Source organism: Chrysemys picta, chromosome 1 (assembly GCF_011386835.1).
Source record: "Chrysemys picta bellii isolate R12L10 chromosome 1, ASM1138683v2, whole genome shotgun sequence".
NCBI classification, from domain to species: Eukaryota; Metazoa; Chordata; order Testudines; family Emydidae; genus Chrysemys; species Chrysemys picta.
Window position 1 is genome coordinate 31,790,130 of NC_088791.1, and position 22,172 is coordinate 31,812,301.

Sequence of the window (22,172 nt, forward strand, 5' to 3'; positions counted from 1 at the left end):
GAGCTTTACCATGTATTGGTTCAGGACTCGCAGGTCCAGGATGGGCCTGAGCCCCCCTTTGGCCTTTGGGATAAGAAAATAGGTACTCAAGTACCCCTTGAGTCTGAACTTCCCTGGCACCACATCCACCTCTCCTAAGACAAGGAGCTGCCTCACCTTCTGCTCGAGTAGGCTCTCGTGAGAGGGGTCCCTGAAGAGGGACAGTGATGGAGGGTGGGTGGTTGGGGGGTAGAAGTAAACTGGAGGGTGTAGCCCCGGGAGACGGTGTTGAGCCCATCGGTCTGAGGTCAGCCGCGACCACTTTGGGAGAAAAGCACACAACCAGTTGGAGAAGGGAAATTTTATTGCAGGTGGATCCCTGGTATGAACTGGTAAGTCGCCCCTGGGCATCCCGTCAACACTGGCGCTTACCCACCTGCTTACCCTTAGAGGGCCCAGCCTGGGGCACAGGCCAGGATTGCCTTTGCGGGCACTTTTTATAGTCCCTTGACTTTTTATAAGGGGGCTCATATCTAGAGTTGGTGACCTGACTGGGAGCCTGCTGCGGTTTGAACTTGGTCCTGGCCAGGGCCAGGACATAGAGGCCAAAGGTCTCTTTAATGTTGTGTGGGAGTCCTTCAGACTATGTAACTTCACGTCTGTTTGTTCTGCAAACAGGGCCTTGCCATTGAATGGAAGGCCCTGTAAGGAGTCCTGTGCCTCGCTGGACAACCCAGACAGCAGGAGTCATGATGCTCTCCTCATGGACACCACAGAGGCCATAGATCTTGCAGCCGTATCCGCAGCGTCCGAGGCTGCCTGAAGGGCCGCTCTGGTGACAGCCGTGCCTTCCTCAACCGGAGCCTTGAACTCTTTTTTGTCATTCTCCTGGAGGAAGTCCGCAAATTTGGGCAGGGAGCCCCACAAATTGAAATCGTATCTACCCAGCAGGGCTTGGTGATTTGCCACCCTAAGTTGGAAGCTCGAGGATGAATAAACCTTTCTACCGAATAGATCTAGTCTCGAGTCCCTTATTTGTAGGAGTAGGAGCAGGTTGACCTTGCTGCTCCCTATGGTTGACCAACTCGACCACTAGAGAGTTGGGGCAGGGTGGGTATACAGGTATTCATGCCCGTTGGCAGGCACAAAATATTTCCATTCTGCCTCTTAGAGATAGGGGGTAAGGAAGCCAAGGCATTGCCAAAAGGCATTCGAGATATTTGCCACCCCTTCATGGAGTTGGAGAGGCACCCTGGCCGGTGCCGAAGCCGAGAGGACGTTGAAGAGGGAGTCTGAGGGTTCCTCCACCTCCTCGGCTTGTAGGTTGAGGCTTGATGCCACCCTTTTCAACAGCTCTTGGTAGGCTTTTGTGTCCTCCTGAGGGACAGGCAGAGTAGGGACCGTGATCACCTCTCATCCAGGGAGGATGAGGATGGGGATGCAGTACTCTGTGTCCCCTCCGGTGCCGCAGGTCCCACCACTTTGTCTCCTTCTGAATGCGGGACCAGGGATGAATGCTCCACCGACTCCTTTCTGGGAGGCCGAGTAAGGGAGGCTGACAGTCTCTCCAAGGCTCCAGCCACTGAGCAAGCCACCACCGGGGGCTATGTTGCGTCCCACGGGGCCCATTGGTACTATGGCACTGGCCAAGGAGCCCGGTGCCACTGCACTTGATGTGGCACCGGCAGAGCGGGCTGTCCAGCCTGATTAGCCTGGCCCATCAACTGACAACTGCGAAGGGAGGCCGGGCTGGCATACGATCGACCTCTATCCCGGGATTGGGACGAGTGGCGGCATCGGGAGTGATGTTGACCGTGAAACTGTGATCCCAGCGTGGAGAGCGGGAGTGTCGGTGATCGATGTCTGGGGCTGCAGGAGCGGTGCCGTGGCAGGGACCTCGAGCAAGATGAAGAACAGGAACGGCATCAATGCCTGGGGCTACAGTAACTTCTCGGAGACAACGATCTCCGGTGCCATCTGTCCCGGTCTCCACAGGGCATGCTCTCCTCGTGAGGTCTACGTTCCCTCGAGGCGAAGCGGTGCCTGGAACCCCTGCCATCGGTACCTAGCCAGACAACCTGGTGGGGGTCGACGGGGACCAGCGCAGACTGCGCACGGGGCAGTCACTGAGTGGGGAATGGCATTGGGAACCTTCCCTCGACCGTGAGCGGTACCATCCAGGCAGCAACTGAGGGGGTCTGAGCGGTGGCTTGCCTCTGGACTGGGGAGCCGACGACAGTGGTGCTATCGGTACTGGCAGAGACATAATGTCTCGAGTTGCCTGCAGGGCTTCTGGCATGGAGGGCACCTGAATGTGGCCACTGGTATCCAGGGAGGCTGGCTCGGAGTGGGCTGGGCTACTCCGCTCAACTTGAGTCAGAGGCCGCGAGGCCGATGGGGACCAAGAGCTGCCCAACACGGGTCTACTCTCTCCCCCAGTCTTGCTCCAGTGCCTTGGCGGAGAAGACCTGTTTTTTGCCTTTTTTGACTGTACCGTGAATGGGGATCAGTGCCAACTGGTGGATGGTACCGTTGGGTCACCATGCACCAATGCTGTGGTGCTCGGTGCCGACTCGGAGCGGTGCAGCGGTGTCGGGGTTAGGGCCGACTCTATCAAAATGGCTCAGAGCTGAATGTCCCGCTCCTTCTTGGTCCGAGGTTTGAAGGGTCTGCTAATCTTGCAGCAATTGCTGAGGTTGGTTTCCCCCAGACAGCAGAAACAGTCCGTGTGCGGATCACTCATGGGCATAGGCCATTTGCAAGTGTTGCACGACTTAAAGCCCGGGGCATGCCCCAACCTGGGCGCACTTAACTAATTCTAACTAAAACTACTTTTCTTTTCTTTTTTTAAACTACAGGCACTACTAACTATGAACTAACAGAGTCTAAGAGGGAAAACTACAGCAGAGCTGGAGCAGAGCAGTTCCGAAGCACCTTCACTAGCGGCAAGAAGGAACTGAGGTGGGGGGAGTGCACCATGGTGGCGCCACTCCAGGGGTCGCTAGGGACGCTCCTCTACAGGTACTGCTAAAGGAAAAACTTCCGGCACCGGTGCATGTGGCGAGCACACACACCTATTGTGGAATGCACATAAGGAATCACTCGAAGAACAGCATTTTTTGCAGAAGCAAGGCATGGAGTCTCCACTACTTTTAATAGTTTAAGTTTCACAAAACCAAGATGGAAGCCAAGAGGCAAAAAGTTTCTTAGCAGGGCTGCTGTTTGCAACCTCTGACTTTTGGCTCCATTTCACACTCAGAGGGATCATATAGATCGTCCCCCTGACAATGTAACACATACACAATGGCAGAGTCAGATGGATTCAACAAAGCTGGCTTAGCTGCCACATGAACATAATCAAAGATGGTACATTAGGGCTTTATGGGGCTGACTGATCCCTACCCTGAAGCCAATCTACAACTAAAAACTCCCAAGACATCTACATAGGTTCTACATATACTTCCCTAATCACTGTAGGGCCTAAGAACCTTCTAATGGTGCCCTAAGAGATGTGGCTAACATCTGCCATGTGAAGTTTATTCTCTCTCACACCCTCTCCCCAGGGGGAGGATTGTGTGTGCAGTGGAGTGTTTTGTTTTAGTAGGGCTTTGTTATGGTTCTGGTTTTTTTAATGTGCCGTTGTGTCTTTATACTAGAGCAGCCTAGGCTGAAGAAATGTGCCTTGCACAGGAGTGGAAGGTGATGAGGTTTGTGATGGTTCTGAGTCCCTGTGGGACTGGACCCTGAGAAAGCTCTGCCCCTGCACAAATGAGCTTTACCCATGCGATAGAAAGTTCCATTACGCCTGAGGAATGCAGTTATTGGCCACAGTCTTCATCCCAGATCCCAGTGCGATCTATGCACTTGTAAAAGTTAAGTCTCACCTCTCTCTGAGGCACTGTCTTCTCAGTTAAAGGTACATAAGCTTAATAAGTAGAAGAAGGAAAAAATACCCCATGCAAGAGCCTGCACTAGATTAATGCACCACTAAAGAACCACTTAGCCCTAAGGTGAATTTCACCCAAAGGATCTTGGATACCATAGCTAATTTTCCAATGGTGTAACAACTGGGGTCTAAGCAGGCCTACCCCAATTGCAAGTTCAATTTTTGGAAGGTGGGTGAAAGTTTATAGAATGAATAACAACTCATGGGGGAGGTCTAGGTTGGATATTAGGAAAAACTTTTTCACTAGGAGGGTGGTGAAGCACTGGAATGGGTTACCTAGGGAAGTGGTGGTGGAATCTCCTTCCTTAGAGGTTTTTAAGGTCAGGCTTGACGAAGCCCTGGCTGGGATGATTTAGTTGGGGATTGGTCCTGCTTTGAGCAGGGACTTGGACTAGATGACCTCCTGAGGTCCCATCCAACCCTGATATTCTATGATTCATAATGAATGCTGATAGAAAGGGTATTGTTAAGTATAAACTAAAAAGGGCCACTGATCTGACCCAATGACTATACTAAAGGTCATAGTTTGAAACTGAGATATTGGTAATTAGGTTAATTGGTGAGGTAGATAATGAGGAGATGGTCTATTCCACCCATCACACCCTTTTCTAACCCCTTAAAAAAAGACTACAAAGAACAAAAATATGGATGTTTGGGGGATTCCCTTGGGAGTGGCTAATAGGCCGCTGCTTCACTCCTGAGACTCCGCCCATTGTTGATGAACCTCAAGGATCTTCGGAGACATCCAGACCCTCAACAGGACAGTGAAGAAGCCTGACCATCACCAGCAATGATCACAGATTGATACATGTGAGATCTAGCTCTGTTCAACCTAAGAAGGACTCACGAAAGTGAGAGATCTGCCAAGACTAGCCAGATGATGTCAGGCAAGTAAGCCCCAGAGCAACATCCATCATGGATGAGCTGCTAACCCAGAGCATGCGTCAATGACCGACCAGCTGCCCTGATCCTGTGAATTTACAGAAAGCTGTACTTCCCCCCACCTTTACTCTCCTATTTCTCCTCCCCCTTTTTTCTGTCTGTTTGGCCAAAGGTGGAAATAATCATAAGAACCCAGAGCAGAGTTAAAAATCCAACAACAGAACTATCACCTTTTTCCCTACAAAGAAAGGGTGTTTGAAAATACAAGGGACTCTACCCGATATCCTCTGAAAAGTTTTAAGATTGGATTGCATAACCACTCAATTTTAATTTCAAAACCTGTATTCTTTGTTTTGGATTCTTTCTATTTTGTACATCACAATCAATACATTTTCAGATCCTGGCATGACCTTTCTAACTTGTTTGCCATGGGTCTCAGTAGGCCAAAGTCTCTGTACTCAGAACCCTGAAGCATGTCTAACTGTTCATGTTGAATAGTGATATGGTTATGGTAACACTTTTGACTCTCTCTTTGACCCCTCACATCAAATTCCATCAAATTTAATACACCAAGCACTGCTGAAAGTTTAGCCCTCAAAATAAAAAGCTTTAGCTATATTAACAAAGGTGTGGTTCTTTATGCTTCCATTGGCACATATCTGTGCAGGCTGCAGCACTGAAACTCTGCCTTTTTCAGGTAAGGAACAGAGAAAATAAATCATTTTCTGTCAATCAATAGTCCACGGGGGATTAAAAACCTCTCCCTCAAATGTGATTGTTCGTTTACAGAAACTCATAAAAGCCAGGCCCAGTGCCAGCCCCTTAGTATTATTTGTGCTCCAACATTCTTTTTCTTTTTATGTTCATCAGTGCATGACTCGTTAGACAACTCTCATTCCACACAGACAGATGAATAATTGCCTCAAACACACATAGCGTACAGTTCTCCCTGCTTCTTAAATTGACTGGGGAGGTTGCAAGGAGTGGCCTTACATGATATAAAATGTATTCTCTAACTTCAAAATACTTTTCAAGATGGCTTAACGTTAAGGATGTTACAGTAAATTATAGTAACTGAATCACGGAGAGGAAAATGAAAAGAGTGGTCATGTCCCTGACACAGTGGACATTGCAGTATGAAAATACCAGGAAGTAATACTGATGGTATTAACAATGCTTCTGAAGTAAGCTGCTAAAAATGAGCTAGTCTACTCTTTTTATATCAATTAACTTAGCACTTAGTTTACAAAAAGTAATTGTAAATGAGGGGGGTTTCTACTGGGGTCCTGCAGGGATCTGTTTTTGGCCAACTGCTGTTCAATATCTGTATCAATGATCTAGAAGAAAATATAAAAAGATTGTTAGTAAAATTTGTAGATGACACAAAAATTGGTGGAGTGGTAAATAATGATAGGGAAAGTTCAGTTATACAGACCGATCTGGATCACTTGGGTAAGGGGCTTATCTGAGCAACATGCATTACAATACAGCCAAATGCAAGGTCACACTTCTAGGAATAAAGACTGTAGGTCACATTTACAATGGGAGACAGGAATGCAGTGACACTGGAAAGGACTTGGCAGTAATGGAAGATAACCAACTGAACATGAATTCACAGTGTGATGCTGTAAAAAGAAGGCTAACACAATTCTTGGATGTATAAGCCAGGAAATATTAAGTAGGAGGAGGGAAGTCATATTACCTCTGTATATGATATTAGTGATACCACTATTAGAATAGCATGTCCAGCTCTGTCATCCACACTTTAAAAAGGGATGTTGAAAAACTGTAAAGGATTCAGTAAAGAGCTACAAGAATTATTTGAGGTCTGAGAAAACATGCCTCATATAGCGAGAAACTCACGAAGCTCAATCTATTTTGTTTATCCAAAAGAAGGGTAAGAAGTTACTTGATCATGATCTGAAAGCATCTAAAGGGGGAAGAGATTTCTGACAGTAGATACCGCTTTAATTTAGCAGAAAATGCATAATAAGATGCAATTGCTGGAGGCTGAATCTAGACAAATTTATACTAGGTGCAAATTTTTAATAGCGAAAGTACATTGTAATCACTTACTTAGGGACATGATAGAGAATCTACCACCTGAAGTCTTTAAATCAAGACCACATATCTTTCTAAAATATATGCTACGGTCCCAACAGAAGTTATGGGCTTGATGCAGAAAGTACTGGATTAAGCTCGTTGGCATGTATTATGCAAGAGGTCAGGCTAGATGATCACAATGGACCCTTCTAGTCTTAAAATCTACATGTCTTTTGCACTTCTCTCCCCTTGGACAATGAAAAATCAATGCAATCAGCTTCACTTGTGTTTATAGCTAGCTTCTCTCTCAAGTTACTTATCTGGGATTTAGAGTAAAGGCTGTTTAAAAAGATATATTTCCAACAGAACTTTCAAATAATATTTGAGGAACATTTCTAATGGTCTTAATTGTAAAAGCTTGCTTGTATGATTTTATATTATTTTCACTGCAACTCCACGCCCCATCTGTATGTTGGCTGTTTATGCAGACTATTAGTTCTCTGGTCCAGGAACCTTGCCTTCTGCCTGTCTGCACTGAACCCAGTATACTCTGGATGCCATTAATAAATAATAATAATTGCTACATAAAAATGGCTACAAATAAGTCTCTGATTATAAAACATGAAAATGTCATGTATATTGTATTTCCCCCATTTACAGTTTCAATCCAGGTTGCATCTCCTCATGCACACTGGCCACTGCAGGAGAAGCCTGTACTAAGCTATAAAAATATTCATGCGGTGCCAAAATCAGAAACCACTGTGAATGCAGAAAACAGTGCTAGGCAATGGGTTTCCCTGTGATGCCAGGAGGTAGCAAGCTACCTGTGCCAGGCAATTGGCTTCTCCAGCATGACTGGTGTCAGTATGCGACATGCACACTGCTCCTGCATAGCACAGGTGCTTGGTGACATGCCTTTCAGCAACAAGGAGCTTCTGCGTGGGCTTGTAAAGGAGTCTGTTCTGCACAGTACTGAAGCGATAAAGTGAGGCAGAACATTATCAGGCAGAACGGAAGGAGGAAATCAATATGTTTAGGGTTCAATTCTTAGGTCACATTTGCCCTTGGGGGGGCAGTTTTCATTTGTTATCTGGGGGAAAAACATACAATGGGATGGTCCTATCTAATGGGACTACTATTCATCTCAATGAGTGGTGTATAAAAAGGTGTAAGCTTCATACAAATGAAACCTTTATTCATAGCTCAGGCAGGGCTCCTTTATTCATAGGACATCAGGGTTGGAAGGAACCTCAGGAGGTCATCTAGTCCAACCCCTTGCTCAAAGCAGGACCAATCCCCAACCATTTTTTTGTGTGTGCCCCAGATCCCTAAATGGCCCCCTCAAGGACTGAACTCACCACCCTAAGTTTAGCAGGCCAATGTTCAAACCACTGAGCTATCCCTCCCCCTGGTGCTGCCCCCAGCCCCTCCCCCCCAAAAAGGAAAAAGTGAAGTAGATAACAAATGATCAAAACTTGCGGTGTGAACACTCTATTTACAGCTTTACACAAAGCTTCAGTAATTGAACGGCAGCTGGTATCCCAAAAGCACTAAACTGTCTCTTACCGGGTTTTCTGTCTGGTTGATTCCAATAAGAAAGACCAATTCCGAGAAGAAAAGGGCAGCCACCAGGTTTTTGTGAATGCTGTGCAGGTTTGAACGCAGTGTTCGGATCAGAACTAGCAGTATGAAGGTCATCAGCAAAGCCACCAGTGAGATGGATACAGTCGTGTAAGTTACTATCTTCAGAGGAAGCACCTCGCCATTCTGTGGAGCGACAGATTAAAAACATCTCTGTGAAGCTTTCCATCTAATTATGTTTTTTGTCTGATGTGATTCCTTAGAAAAAGAACCTAACCTTTAGCTAATATCCAGCCAGCAGATTTACTACAGAACAGATGGAAGTGGGGACTCAACCTCTTGACCATGAAGAAAATGTATCATAAGCCCATTTAAAAGTCAGGTAAAATTAACTCACTCTGGGGATTAAAAATACAAAACCACCATTCAGTGAATTTCAAACTACCGAACCAGTTTTACCTTTGTCCTGATTTACAGCTTCCTGAAGAAAATCAGTGTTAACAGGAAATCAGTATGTGCCAAGCAAGAACCCCTCAAGATAGTAAATTAAAAACTAACTCTTTTAAAATTGGCATTTTCACAGGATCTATACTGTAGTTTTTCAATTGACAAGTGTTGTTTTGTGCACTGTGGAGAATACCAATGTGAATCTGGCCTCTGGATTTAAGTAAAACCTATGCTTAACTATAGATAAATACAGTACAATCATATTTAGAAAGATGAACATGAGTCTCTACTTTTATGTCACTGTAACTTCTTAGGTGGGAATTGAGAATTTTCATGAGCTTTGCATTAGTGGTTAGTTTGTCACACTTGACTCTCTGTGGAGGAAAGCAAAACAAGGCTGTCTTTATGTCCAAATCTTGCTTAGCTTCCTCCCGTGAGTATTGCCAGCAAACAAACAAAGCAAGCAATTGGAAGCAGGACATTACATTCCATAGATGGCATTTCATGCAGAAAGACTGCAAGCGTTTTAACTAACTTTTGTGCAGAGCAGAGGGCTCACAAATCTGCATTGAAAAATATGGGTCCCTATGGAGCGGGGGAAAGGCTAACAAGATGCTCCCTCTCTCCTTTTAGCCATTTTCCCCTGCTCAAAAGATCAACATGGTCCCCAGACTGACCAGGAGTAGACAGGCACTAGATAGCACACACTCTTTACAGAGTAGGTTGTGTCTTGAGCAGCAGTAACTCTCCACTACATGCTCTGTGGCTCTCCTATGCACACTCACAGAATGCAGCAGGACATCCTCACCAGTGACAGTGGACTGCCAGTCTCACTCTGCTGCTATGGCTTGGGGACGGGGAGGCATGATGGGTGGGGCGTGGATGTAGGGCAATACAGAGTGGGTACACAGGGTTGAGAGCAAGGATCCAAATAATCACAAGACCTCCATTGCCTTTTTGGGCCCTGTTGCCTGCCTGCCCTGGACCCTATCTGCCCCACAGATTGTGTGGGGAGAGTTACAGACACTCAAGTTTCAGTGGACCTGTTAAGTTCATGCATTTGTTTGTTCCCATTTATGTATTTCTGGATGAGGGGAGCATGTGGACATTTCTACATAAGGACCACTCACATATCTATAAAGCGCAGCCACCTGTGGTGTGGGAAGAAGTCTTCATCTATAGAATCAGAGAATATCAGGATTGGAAGGGACCTCAGGAGGTCATCTAGTCCAACCCCCCGCTCAAAGCAGGACCAATCCCCAACTAAATCATCCCAGCCAGAGCTTTCTCAAGCCTGACCTTAAAAACCTTTAAGGAAGGAGATTCCACCACCTCTCTAGGTAACCCATTCCAGTGCTTCACCACCCTCCTAGTGAAAAAGTTTTTCCTAATATCCAACTTAAACCTCCCCCACTGCATTGAGAGCATTACTCCTTGTTCTGTCATCTGCCACCACTGAGAACAGTCTAGATCCATCCCCTTTGGAATCTCCTTTCAGGTAGTTGAAAGCGGCTATCAAATCCCCCCTCATTCTTCTCTTCTGCAGACTAAACAATCCCAGTTCCCTCAGCCTCTCCTCATAAGTCATGTGCTCCAGCCCCCTAATCATTTTTGTTGCCCTCTGATGGACTCTTTCCAATTTCTCCACATCCTTCTTGTAGTGTGGGGCCCAAAACTGGCCTCCAGATGAGGCCTCACCAATGTCAAATAAAGGGAAATGATCACGTCCCTCGATCTGCTGGCAATGCCCCTACTTATACAGCCCAAAATGCCGTTAGCCTTCTTGGCAACAAGGGCACACTTATGAGACTGATTAAAGCAAAGAAACATGTCTCATAGCAAGACACTCAAGGAGCTCAATCTATTTGGCTTAACAAAGTGAAGATTAAGGGGTGACTTTATCACAGTCTATAAGTATCTCCACAGGGAACAAATATTTGATATCAGGCTCGTTAGTCTATCAGACCATGGTATAACAAGACACAAAGCAGCCTTTTCTGAACTGAGAAGGAACTTGCACCCACCGCCCCCACCCCACAACATTCTAATTTGTGGTCTTCTGCATTAATTTTTAGTCCAGAACAACATTTTTATGACCATGTAATAAACTCAATGAGAATATGGACATAGGCCTCACTGCAGCAGCATTGGCAGGCACCACAAGAATACATCTCTGACATGCTGTTGGCTTTGTTTGCAGGAGAAGCAAAGAAGGAATTAACCAGTTGGGGGAAAGCTCTTAAATCACACCTGAGGCCCTTAAAAACACCTTTAGCCTGGCAGCTGCATGAGTGCGGCCACTCACCTCTCGTTTTGAAATGTCCATTAGCACTGCAAAGCTGGTCATGTGATTGCACTGGCAAGAAACATGGCTCTGGTTTCTGGAAAAAAGCTCACACCCTTTGGAGGACCAGCCTCCAGTCCCACCAACTCTGTTGAATGAAGAAAGCACAAGTAAAGTGATAAACTTTTATTGTTCTAGAGCATCCTTACATGACCACTTCCTCCTTTCACACCTCACCCCAGCAATGATACTAATCACTAATGCAGCTCTCAGTTTTAGACTAGTGGGGAAAGCATCCTAGACAAAGATGAATATTGGCAGCCTTCACCTGCATTAATTTACTGGGACACTATCACCCTGAAATCTAGTCAGTTTCAAAAGCTGAGTCAAAAATGGTTTCAGATATAACGTGCATCCCCAAGTCCCACTGCCCAGTTTTTGTGGCAAAACCAAGTGATGTCACTTGTGCAAAGTAAACAAACTGAAAATACCGAGAAATATATTTTCACCTTTAATTTCTCAGTTATCTTAGGTATTGTTTCACCCATGATTGTTACAAGTATTTTCAAACAGAAGTGTGAGATTTTAAACTGTGTTCTTTTAAAATCAGATTGGAGAAAATATGAAAAAACACATTACAGAGAACAATATTCTATATCGAGGGATATCCTGCACCAGCACCAGAGAGGATCAGATAACCCAACAAGGCTTCCTAATTCCACCAGGTGTAACTCCTCTGACTTCAGGGATGAATTTGTTCTGAAACCTATTACTCTAGTCTGTAAAAATTATGAACAACAAATATTACTGTATTCATTTCAAAGGCTTCTAGTTAGATATTTTAACTGTTTTTTCCATTTGGCAATAAAATATTTTAACTGTGTTTTTAAGATAACTAGCCCCTTTAAACATAGTTAGCTTACTTAAAATTCTTTTGTTACAAGAAATTATAAAGCCTATGAACAAAGTTGGTTTTTAACGGCAATTGTGAAGAAGCCACAAAACAGACTGCAGTACCAATGAAGTAGTCAGCAACAAAAGAGGCAAAATATCAAACTATTTAAAACTATTGAATTATTTTAACCCGTACTATTACTGAAAACTTTAGGAACATAGGAATTGTCATTCTCTTTTATCAGCTATTCACAGAAGCAATTGTTTAAGGTGTCAAGAAATTGCTTCTCTAAACTTAATTACTGCTGTTTTAGATTTTCGTTGCCTCTTTGATCTCTCTCTGAAAAATGCACACTCAATATGTTTTTCCTGAAAAAGAGACTATTATAATCCTATTAGTATATTTGTAATCTCATGATTTGGGACTTTCATTTTTTATATTTATATATTGATTTTAATACCTCAGATTTATTAAATGCTGAATGGGAATTTAACTCAACACAACATGTTCATTCCTTTTCCCCACACCCTTAAAAATATTTGAAAGAGGACTGCTCTTTATATTTTCATGAAGTTGTAGAATCCCAAAATGCTTACACAACATAATATTGTTCATAGCTTTTGCTGTATCTTTAAGGAATATTTGAGTTTTCAACTGCTCTCTTTACCAAATATGAAAGACTAGACTAGACTGAGAATATTTCTTCTTATTCTCCCTGCATGAAAGTCACACACAGAAACTGCTGCCTGATCATGATGGCACAATGGCCTGAAAGATGGAATGAGAAGGGGTCAAAGGTTTCATAATAGACACTTCCCTTCCCACCCATTCACACATCCCTTTCATTTTTCACAAAAACAAAGACAAATAAGCAATGGTCTATTGGAGGAAAGATAAGTTACTAGTAACTAGCACAATTGTCCTTGTGATCCACTTTTTATTTCAAAATGATATTTTGAGGTTAGATTGTGGTGTATGTAATTCAGTTTAAAATTTGTAATCTCATCAACTCTGTTTAAGAATCACATTTCCACTTGTTCTTGTATGAAGAACAGCTAGCTGCTATAATTATACTCATATATAGCCAAATTGGGCTTGGTCATGCCACAGAGAGTATGGGAAGGCACAGGGAGTTTTCTCTACTATGTGCCCCTTCAACTGCAAGGACTGGAGGATGGAACAATAGGCAAGGAACCCGGCAAGCAAATCCTCACACAGATTTCCTTCCCAGAGCTCCCAAAAAGCTCACTTGGAGTTTGTAAAATCACTGGCTTTCCTACGGCTAATATTTCACTGTGATAAGATATTGCAGAAAGTTACGCATCCTGCAGTGAGAGTTTGTTAGAAAGCCACATTTTTAGAGGATCATCCTTTTGTTCTCAGGAGATATTCTAATTACTTTTATATTGATAATGCCTCATGGAAAGTGACTTCATGTCATTATTCCCAGACTGCCTACATGAACAAACTAAGAACAAAAGGGCTCATATTCTTCTTCTACGGTGCCTCCTTCTCAACCTGAACTTCTGAAACCTGCACTGCAATGGCATGGTATGGCATGGCTCCCTTCCAAAATATTAAAGAAGTCACCAAACATACATGATTGAGTGGTTCCAGAACACACAGACTGGCTTAGTTCTCTCCTCTGTTTCCAGCATGGCATATTCAAGTATAATGGGCTTTTCCAGGAGGTTTGGTACAGGTTCCCCATCACTATGAATTGTGGTGCTCACTATGGGTGTGTTAATGATGGGTCGATTAGGTAACCTGTGGAAATAAAGCAAAGTTGCAAAAAGATTTCAACATTAAAATACAACAGCCCAATTTTGCAGCTACTGCATATGAGTGTTGCAATCAAGGAGCTGTCATGGCTGCACAATCAGAACCCAAGGTGTTTACATTTCTCAGACCTAGCATTGCTGATCTGGTTGCTCTCACACAACAGCCTACAGTCTCAAATATCTAGAACAAGAGAAGGACAGATCTGCAGACAATTATTTTTACAGTAACAAATGGATTACAGATGATAACTGAGAAGTATAATTGTAATATAATAGCACCACTGACCATCTAGCATGCAAAGCAAGTCAGAGGGATTCTATGAGTTGTTCACAGATGTGTATAAAGTTTACCTTAAGCTTCTTCTGTCAGGATCGTAGTGCTCAGGTAAAAGTTGTCCTAGAGATCGGTATATAATCACCATAGCAACGGCATGCTGGTTAGACTCATCTGGGTTTCGCTTCTTTCTCTTTGTAAGTGCATTCTCAGGGTTTAAAATACCGTTATCCGGCTTAGAGGATAATTTTTGGTTTGATGGCTTCATTGTAGGTGCCACTACAAAATCAACACAAATATTCAAGTCTAACTCTTTCCCCATAAGTTTGGGCTGCCATTTAAACGGATGTTTACAGTTTGTTACCTATGTTAACATTCGTGCCCAGGTAACTTAAGATGCTCAGCACTGAGCACATTTTTGAGACCACGTTTCAGGATACTTTATATGACTATATTGCATACTATATAATCATACAATTGAAAATCAAATAACAATGGAACCATCCTTCTATCTAGTTAGAATATGAGCAGTTCTGGGGCTAAAACAGGCACATACATTTAAATAAGATGTGCAATTTAAGGAGAAATACTAAAACCCATGTATATTATCCTTCTTATGCTGCATGCACCGTGCAAGATTAACAGTACATTGTGTGCCTTTCCAGAGTGCTTCAGTAATGGGCCACAGAGTTTTTACTTTAAATTGGCACCTCCATATGATCTTCAAATTTTGGCAATATCTCCCTAATTACCATAGGGCCTAAGAACCTTCTAATGGTGCCCTAAATGATGTGGCTAACATCTGCCATGTGAAGTTTATTCTCTCTCACATCCTTTCCCTAGGGGGAGGATTGTGTGTACAGTGGAGTGTTTTGTTTTGCCATTTGCTTTCCCCTTACAGAAAAGAGACAGATAGCGTAAATATATTACTTATTAGAAAAATCTTCATTACAAATGTATTACCTTATATATTATTTATTTTATACTGATCTATTTTTATATTGAGGATTCTCAGCCATACATAACATTTGACACTTTTAATGATGCTATTGGGCTATTCTCTCTGACTGTGTTGACCTTGTCTTGTGGTTTTATCTCAACTTTCTTCAAATGTCTCAAAGGCAGAACTCTGCATCTTTGTGAGAGGTCCACTTTCAAACATATCCTTAACTTGCCTGTTTCAGTTAGACCTTCTATTTGCCTTTGCTGTCTATTAACCTGGCACCATCCTCGACTCTGGCCTCTCCATCTTTCATGCCATATTGTCTGTAAATCTGTCTTTCACTTGCTCTGCTCATCTGTGCCACCACTGACTGTTTCTGCCGAAATTCTCACTCATGCCTTCACAGGAGACCAGGTGCATCTAATGTCCACTTACATACTGTGGATTTTATTGAGTTCCTATAGAAACAGGGCCATATTCCAGCTATTTTGGGGCGAATAAGAAACAACTTCCCTGTCTGGAATGAACAGCTAATCTCTGAATACAAGTTTTCGTTAACAATGATGTTTGAAGGGTTTCTGATACAATGATTTGCAGTATCTTCCGTTCCAGAACAGATACAAAAAATGGCAGATCATCAAACTGTCAGGTGTAAATCTGAGCTGTGCGATTTTCAGAGAATCGTCTAGCCCTAGAACATATGTCAGTCTATAAGAATTTCCCCAACTCGGGCAGGTTGACAAGATATGACTGTACTAGGGCCAGCTATCATTTGGATGGATGTGCTGGGAAGCCTGTGGGTGGGGGGAGGCCATGAGTGCTGCCAATAGTGCTAAAGGCCATTCCTGTGTGGAATAAATGACAGGACCATTTCTCTGCACAGTGACAGAGCAGTGTGAGGGGACTGATAAACAGGTATAGCAAGTTTCCCAGCCCAGCTTGCTCCCCTTAGTGCCCTGAAGACATTATGTCTTACAGGTCCGCAGAGTAATTATATCTCTACATAAGGTTCACTTAATGTATATAATTATCCCACCTCCGCCCCAGGACAATTCTGCCTCATAAGAGGCATAACTGATCCCTAAGAGTCGATTGGAAAATTACTACTGAAAGTTTCCAAAATGTCTGGAGAGGTGTTTTACCTTTTCTATCCGAAGGTCTGAACAAAGTATCAGGGAACAAAACAGATGACTCCAAATCTTTAGGATAATCTTCTTTAATCCTGTCAAACCGTGGTACTTTAGCGCCCGTAAAATTAGACTTGTCAAAGATGTCAACAGCAATAACTGTGAAAAAAAATTAAGTTCCTCATAATATTAACTTCATTTCAATCAAATATGGTATTATCAAAAAATGAAATTTTACCTATAGTTTAGAAAATCCCTGGCATTAATAAATTTGAACCAAAAAAATGCCAAATGTAATCTCAATAATTATTTTCAGTGATGACTGAAATCATATGTTCCAGCATTATTTCATATTTAGAGAATATAAAGGTACATGCATATGTAAACGGTTACAAATTTAACACAAAAAATATTTCACATTAATAAAGTGCTATTCTGTCCTGAACATAAACTATCTAAAAATGGCAGATTCTAACTCAACAGCCCAACTTCTTGTATGTGTTCAAATAGCCAGATCTGCTATTTCAAAAATAAGTTTTTACTATTTCTTTCTCCTGTTTGCACTGCAGAAACAACACAACAAAGAAAATGAGCTGGATGAAATTTCTGTGCAAGATCAATGGCAGAGCCATACTCAGACATATTTATCATTGCCCTTAATTGAGTTGCATCTGTGTACCTGAGGTTAGAATTTGTGCTGCAGAATCTTTATTGCTGCTGATTACGAACAAACTGGAAAGACCCAGCTTGACTTCTATATCCCAGGTTATGTGCAATGCTGTAACTCTGTTTAAGCCTCACTCACCTAGTCTCTCTAATATCCCAGGCTAAGCAGGTAGAAAATGCAGGTAGAAAATGTATTTTTGCTAGCAAAAAGCAAATTTCTCTAGTGCTCATTGAGAGACAAATATGAACTGGCAGTGTCAATTTTCAGAGTCTACTGCACTTTATGTGATCTTCTGGAAAAGTATAAAATGTAGACTTGTACATATGACAGTGGGGAAGAAGGCTGGTAAGAGGAATGGTAGGAGGGACAAAAAGGAGGAATGCACAGGACTGGTAGTCAGAAAATATGGATTCTATTCCTAGCTTCACCATACATTTCCTGTATGGCATTGGAAAAATCGTTGCTGGTTCAGTGGATGGACAATACCTGATGCTCTCAAGTATCAGGGAATTTCATCTAACAGAAAATGACAGTTTCCAATAGCTACTCACTCATATTTGTGGCAATAATGACAAAAGGTTTTAGGTACGTTTTCTTCATGTTCTGGGCCACATTGTTGAAATATTCCTCATAATGTTTCAGTAAGTGGGATGTGCCACCCTCTGTTCGCTGGATCTGCTCCCAGTGCTCCTTGGTGCTGGGGTCCAGAAGGGCACTACCCACTTTAATGAGATTCTAGGAACAAAAATAAATATACACCTAAATGATTAGAATACCCAATAAAAGGCAACTGGGAGAGTTTAGCTGGGCTAGGTTTCAAGTGAGGAATATTGTAAATGATTTGCATTACTGCCTCAGATGAACGCACAATGAAACATTTTAAGGCATGTTCTGCTCCAGCCTTATCAAATAAATGCACAACTTTTAGTTACCCACAGGTTGTTTTACTTATAAGAAATCCCTTCAAGCTTTTCATTAGCAACCTGCACAATGATCAGACACTACAAGAAAGGGTTTTTTTAAAGCAGGAAACCAATCAAGACAACTCAGAAACAGGGCTGGCCCTGGCTTTTTTGCCGCCCCAGGCGGGGAGCGCGGCAGGGAAGGGTGGCGAGCCGGGCTGCGGCCCCGCTCTCCCCGGCCGGCCGGAGCGCCGGGAGGAGGGCGGAGAGCCAGGCCAGGGCCCCGCTCTCCCTGACCGGCCGGAGCGCCGGGGGAGGGCAGCGAGCCCGGCCGCAGCCCCGCTCTCCCCGGGTGAGCGCTGCCCCCCTCCAGGTGCCGCCCCAAGCACATGCTTGGAGGGCTGGTGCCTGGAGCTGGCCCTGCTCAGAAAGAACACTTAAACATACTGGCTTTGCCTCTCACAGAGATGAGACAGGACAGGCAGAGACTGCTTGCTAACGAGATTAGGAAACACCCCTGGGGAAGTCAGATGAATAAGACCTGTTAAAAATCTAATTTTCTAACTGGAAGACATGGTGTCCTATCTTACAGAGTTTCATATTTGTTCAGAATCATCAAGGAATCTATGAATCAGTCCCTGTTTTTCATCTTGTTGGGGAACATACGTGGCAAGAACTAATCTTAATTTGTGATTACAAACTCATAATCCTGAAAGAAAATTGAAATTATATGTTGGGTGTTTTTCCATTTCTATGTTGTGTTAAAATAAAAATCTGTTAAAAAAAAAAGGCTCTTGGATAAACTTCTGCATATACAGCTCTTATTTAGGAGCCTAAACAAAATATTACAATGGAACCTTGAGACACAATAGAAAAACAAGTAAACAAAATAATACTGTATAAGGCTCAATTAAACAAGAACACTGAAATTCTTACAAGAAGCTCTTGGAGCAAATGTAGAAAACACTATTGTATGGTATCAAAAAACATAACATATGAGGATAAATTAGGATACAATTATGGTAGGAATTAAATTACGCTCCACGAGGGCCTAGACTAACATGCCTATAATCATCCTCCTAAAAACATTCATTTGGCTGGCAGAGGGGAAAGATGCCTCTTAAGTATTGGTTTGAGATAACAAAAAGAACTGACAACATCTTTACAAAGGACCCATATATCACCTGGTTAGCTAAAGCCACACTGTAGCAGAGTATGGTAGCAGCCTTGTGTACCAGGGCAGTCACCCCGCTCCGGCCCTGAAAGGTTAAAGGCCAGCCCTTGGAGAGGGCTGAGGCTGAGAGCCAATCATGAGCGGGCTTGAGGCAGCCAATCAGGGCCAGCCTGGGCCAGTACAGCATAAGAAGGGCTAAGGGAGGCACTGGGTCAGTCTCTCTCCAGCCTTGGAGGGAGAAGGGTCTAGCTGCCTGGGAACAGGGGGTACCTGATGCAGAGCAGTGCTGCGGAGCTCCAGTCTGGCAACTCCCCAGGTTGAGGCCTTGTTTAAGGCCTGAAGAGGTACCGGGGCTGAAGAGGTGTAGCCTGGGGATAGGCAGAGGCAGCTGGTCCTACCCTCTTGCCAGTGATGAGCGGCCATTACAGACTGCAGTCTGCCCCAGAGAACTGGGGCTAGGTGATGACTGGCAGTAGCCACTGAGGAAAGGTGGGTATAGAGGGTTGGGGGTTCCCCTGGGAGGGGACACCCAGAGTGTGGGGGTACTGCTGTGGCAGAACCCTGAGGTAAAGGGCACCGGGGTCCAGGAGGGACACGGGGGTCTGAGACAAGAGCAACACCGGCCAGCAGGAGGCACTCTGAGGGCTGGAAAAGAGCTAATTCCCGGACGACCAGCAGGAGGCGCCCCACTGGTGAGTGTCAAACTGCTACATCTTGTAATAGAACTCACCAATTTTCATGACTGCTATTTGCATTACCCACTCTGCTGCGTTTTACAGTCTTCACTCAACAATGATCAGCAAACTTCTTCTGCCTTTCCTTACCGTTTCTCAGCCTAAACCATATCATCTTCTCCATATGGGTTCTCGTTAAAGATGCATTAGATGTCCAAAACATACTTATTTTAATTCTTGATCTCCCCTAAAAATACTTAGGTAGCTACTGAATATTATGGTGGGTATTTTAGTGCTATGTACATGAAAATATTTTAAATAAATGGAAGTCAAAATTTCAAAAGTAGATTATTTCTCTTCATTTTGTTCACACTTTTATTTAACAAAACCCACTAAGTTCTTATGCATTTCCATCTCAGGGCTTGGGTGTGTAAATTCATCCAAATCCAGTGCCTGAAGCTACAAGTTTGTTGGCACAGTGTTTGCTTTAAGGAAGAAAAAAAGAATCTCTTAAAACCTGGAGAATCTAAAAAGTCAACTATTTCAAAAGTCTTTTTTACTATTTGTAAACTGAATAACCTGAGATACTGAGAAATTTTCTACATCAGCGAGGAAACCACTTTGTTCCTAAACTGCATTGAACTCTCTATTTTTATAGGATTTTTTTTAGATTTGATACGCCATCATCAACAGATATTTGTCTGCAAATTAACACTAGCACAAACAGCCTACCAGTGCTCTTCTGTGGATAGAAAACCAGGAAAAGGAGTATTACTACAAAATACAAAATTGTCAGAAAAGTTTTTAAAGAATTCTGCAGGGGAGCTTTGGTCAAAATGCTACTTCAGTTCTAATGAAAACAAAATATAAAACTCCAGAGCCAGTAATAGGCCAGTTATAATTTTGTTTGTATTAGAAATGCATAAATAAAGGATTCTGATTGCGTATACATTTTCTGTAAGGGAATAGGTACACTGGAAATTATAGGCAAGGTATGATACAGATGTATATTTATTCATTTTTCACACTCCTCTAAAAGGATTTTTAAATCCAATGTGAGGACAACAGGATAACCCACCTTCAGAGTTAATTCACCTTTGTGCATTTTATGTACTATATTGAAATGAAAGTTTGGTAATATCTGGCTGGTTTTCCATTGAACAGCGGAATGTGATAAACAAAGTTATTTTACTCAATATTAGCACTTTCCCTCAATTACTTTCTAGTTTTGAGAATTCTGCTTTTTGGATGGTACTATCATGACCTTTACCTATAGTCTCACTCCCTACATAGTCAAATTTAATTTCAAACTATTCAAAAGAAGGAATAATTTGTAAAAACAAATTAAATAACTCATTGGCACATTCACTCCGTCTGGGTTTGAGGTGAACTCATGAATTTCTAAATGAACATATCAATGAGAACCTATGAGCACATCATATCTCTCTTACTTCATTGAATTCTGCATCTCTTGTCGCAGCTAGGTCAAACCCTTGCTGCTGGCTCTCATACTGCAGGACCCTGATCATGAGCAGGTATGCTGTCCTCAGATCATTCCCATACAAGGAGTTGGTGTACTTGGTGGCATTCTGCAGCACTTTAGCAATCTGTATGGATTTGTCTCCATCTAGTTTGGTCTCATTGAGATGTAGTTTTTCATTCTGAAGTGGAAAGGAGAAAAAATAAGAGAAAACAATTTAGCAACAGTCTTAGTTCAGTCATTCCAGTAACAAAGACACTGTTGCTTTCCATCATCTAGAGATTTATGGGACAGAGGAATCATCTGATCCAAACAGAGATACTACTGGGAAAGAAGGGGAGAGGACATTGCATGACTGTCAGAGAAGGGAAAAGGTTCTAAAGGGAAATGCAGGGTCTGAAAGTTTACACGGCTGGCAGATGGAGCCTGGTGGTGTCAAGTTGGAGACTGGCATTGTCTGAGATGATGAGCATTAGAAGCAGGAACTAGAGAAGATAACAGGGGTTGGGGATTTTATTTAGTATGTACATTAACATCATGTGGGTTTTCCAGCATGCAAGACATAATTTGCCAAAGATGAGCATTTAAAAACAGGATGACACATCTCCAAGGGCCTTTACCAACAAACAATTACTAAAACTCATCGGAAATTCTAATAAATCCCCAGGAAAACGTTGGGCCAGATATTCAGTTGTTGTAAATCAGTGTTCTTCCACTGAAGTCAATGTATTAATCAAGTGTGACTGGGGGCCACAATGAATGTCTCCATATTTGGACACTGATGTAAGCAAATACGACTATAGTCCTACTGGCCGTCACCGTATTTGGGAAGCTATATGTCTATTCATTTCTTCATGTATGTCCATAATGTATAGATGCTACTGTGTATTGGACAGGTCAATAAGACTCTGGGCTGCTAGGAATAAGGAAACATTTCCTACCATGATTTTAAGATCCACAAAGCTAACGGTGGTACAGTTAAAAAGCTCAGGAGGGAGCCAGCCTTTCTCACTATTACAGTGCCGAACTGCATTCCCTGAAGAAAACAAAACAAAGGATTAACAAGGCCTACAATAGTTCTGCACAAATCAAT

The 22,172-nt window shown here is 43.0% G+C and overlaps 1 protein-coding gene across 5 annotated transcripts in view; it reads right to left on the bottom strand.

Moving 5' to 3' along the window:
• Positions 1 to 22,172, bottom strand: part of CELSR1 (cadherin EGF LAG seven-pass G-type receptor 1) — a 281,721-nt gene that overhangs the window by 19,002 nt on the left and 240,547 nt on the right. For all 5 annotated transcript variants that reach the window (XM_008178984.4, XM_065554674.1, XM_042848648.2 and 2 more), the window contains 8 exons: positions 22,021 to 22,115; positions 21,051 to 21,260; positions 17,401 to 17,584; positions 16,198 to 16,341; positions 14,190 to 14,391; positions 13,657 to 13,824; positions 11,184 to 11,310; positions 8,417 to 8,617 (listed from right to left, as the gene is read on the bottom strand). In XM_008178984.4, coding sequence (XP_008177206.3) covers positions 8,417 to 8,617; positions 11,184 to 11,310; positions 13,657 to 13,824; positions 14,190 to 14,391; positions 16,198 to 16,341; positions 17,401 to 17,584; positions 21,051 to 21,260; positions 22,021 to 22,115 — 1,331 coding nt within the window. The remainder of the gene's footprint in view (positions 1 to 8,416; positions 8,618 to 11,183; positions 11,311 to 13,656; positions 13,825 to 14,189; positions 14,392 to 16,197; positions 16,342 to 17,400; positions 17,585 to 21,050; positions 21,261 to 22,020; positions 22,116 to 22,172) is intronic.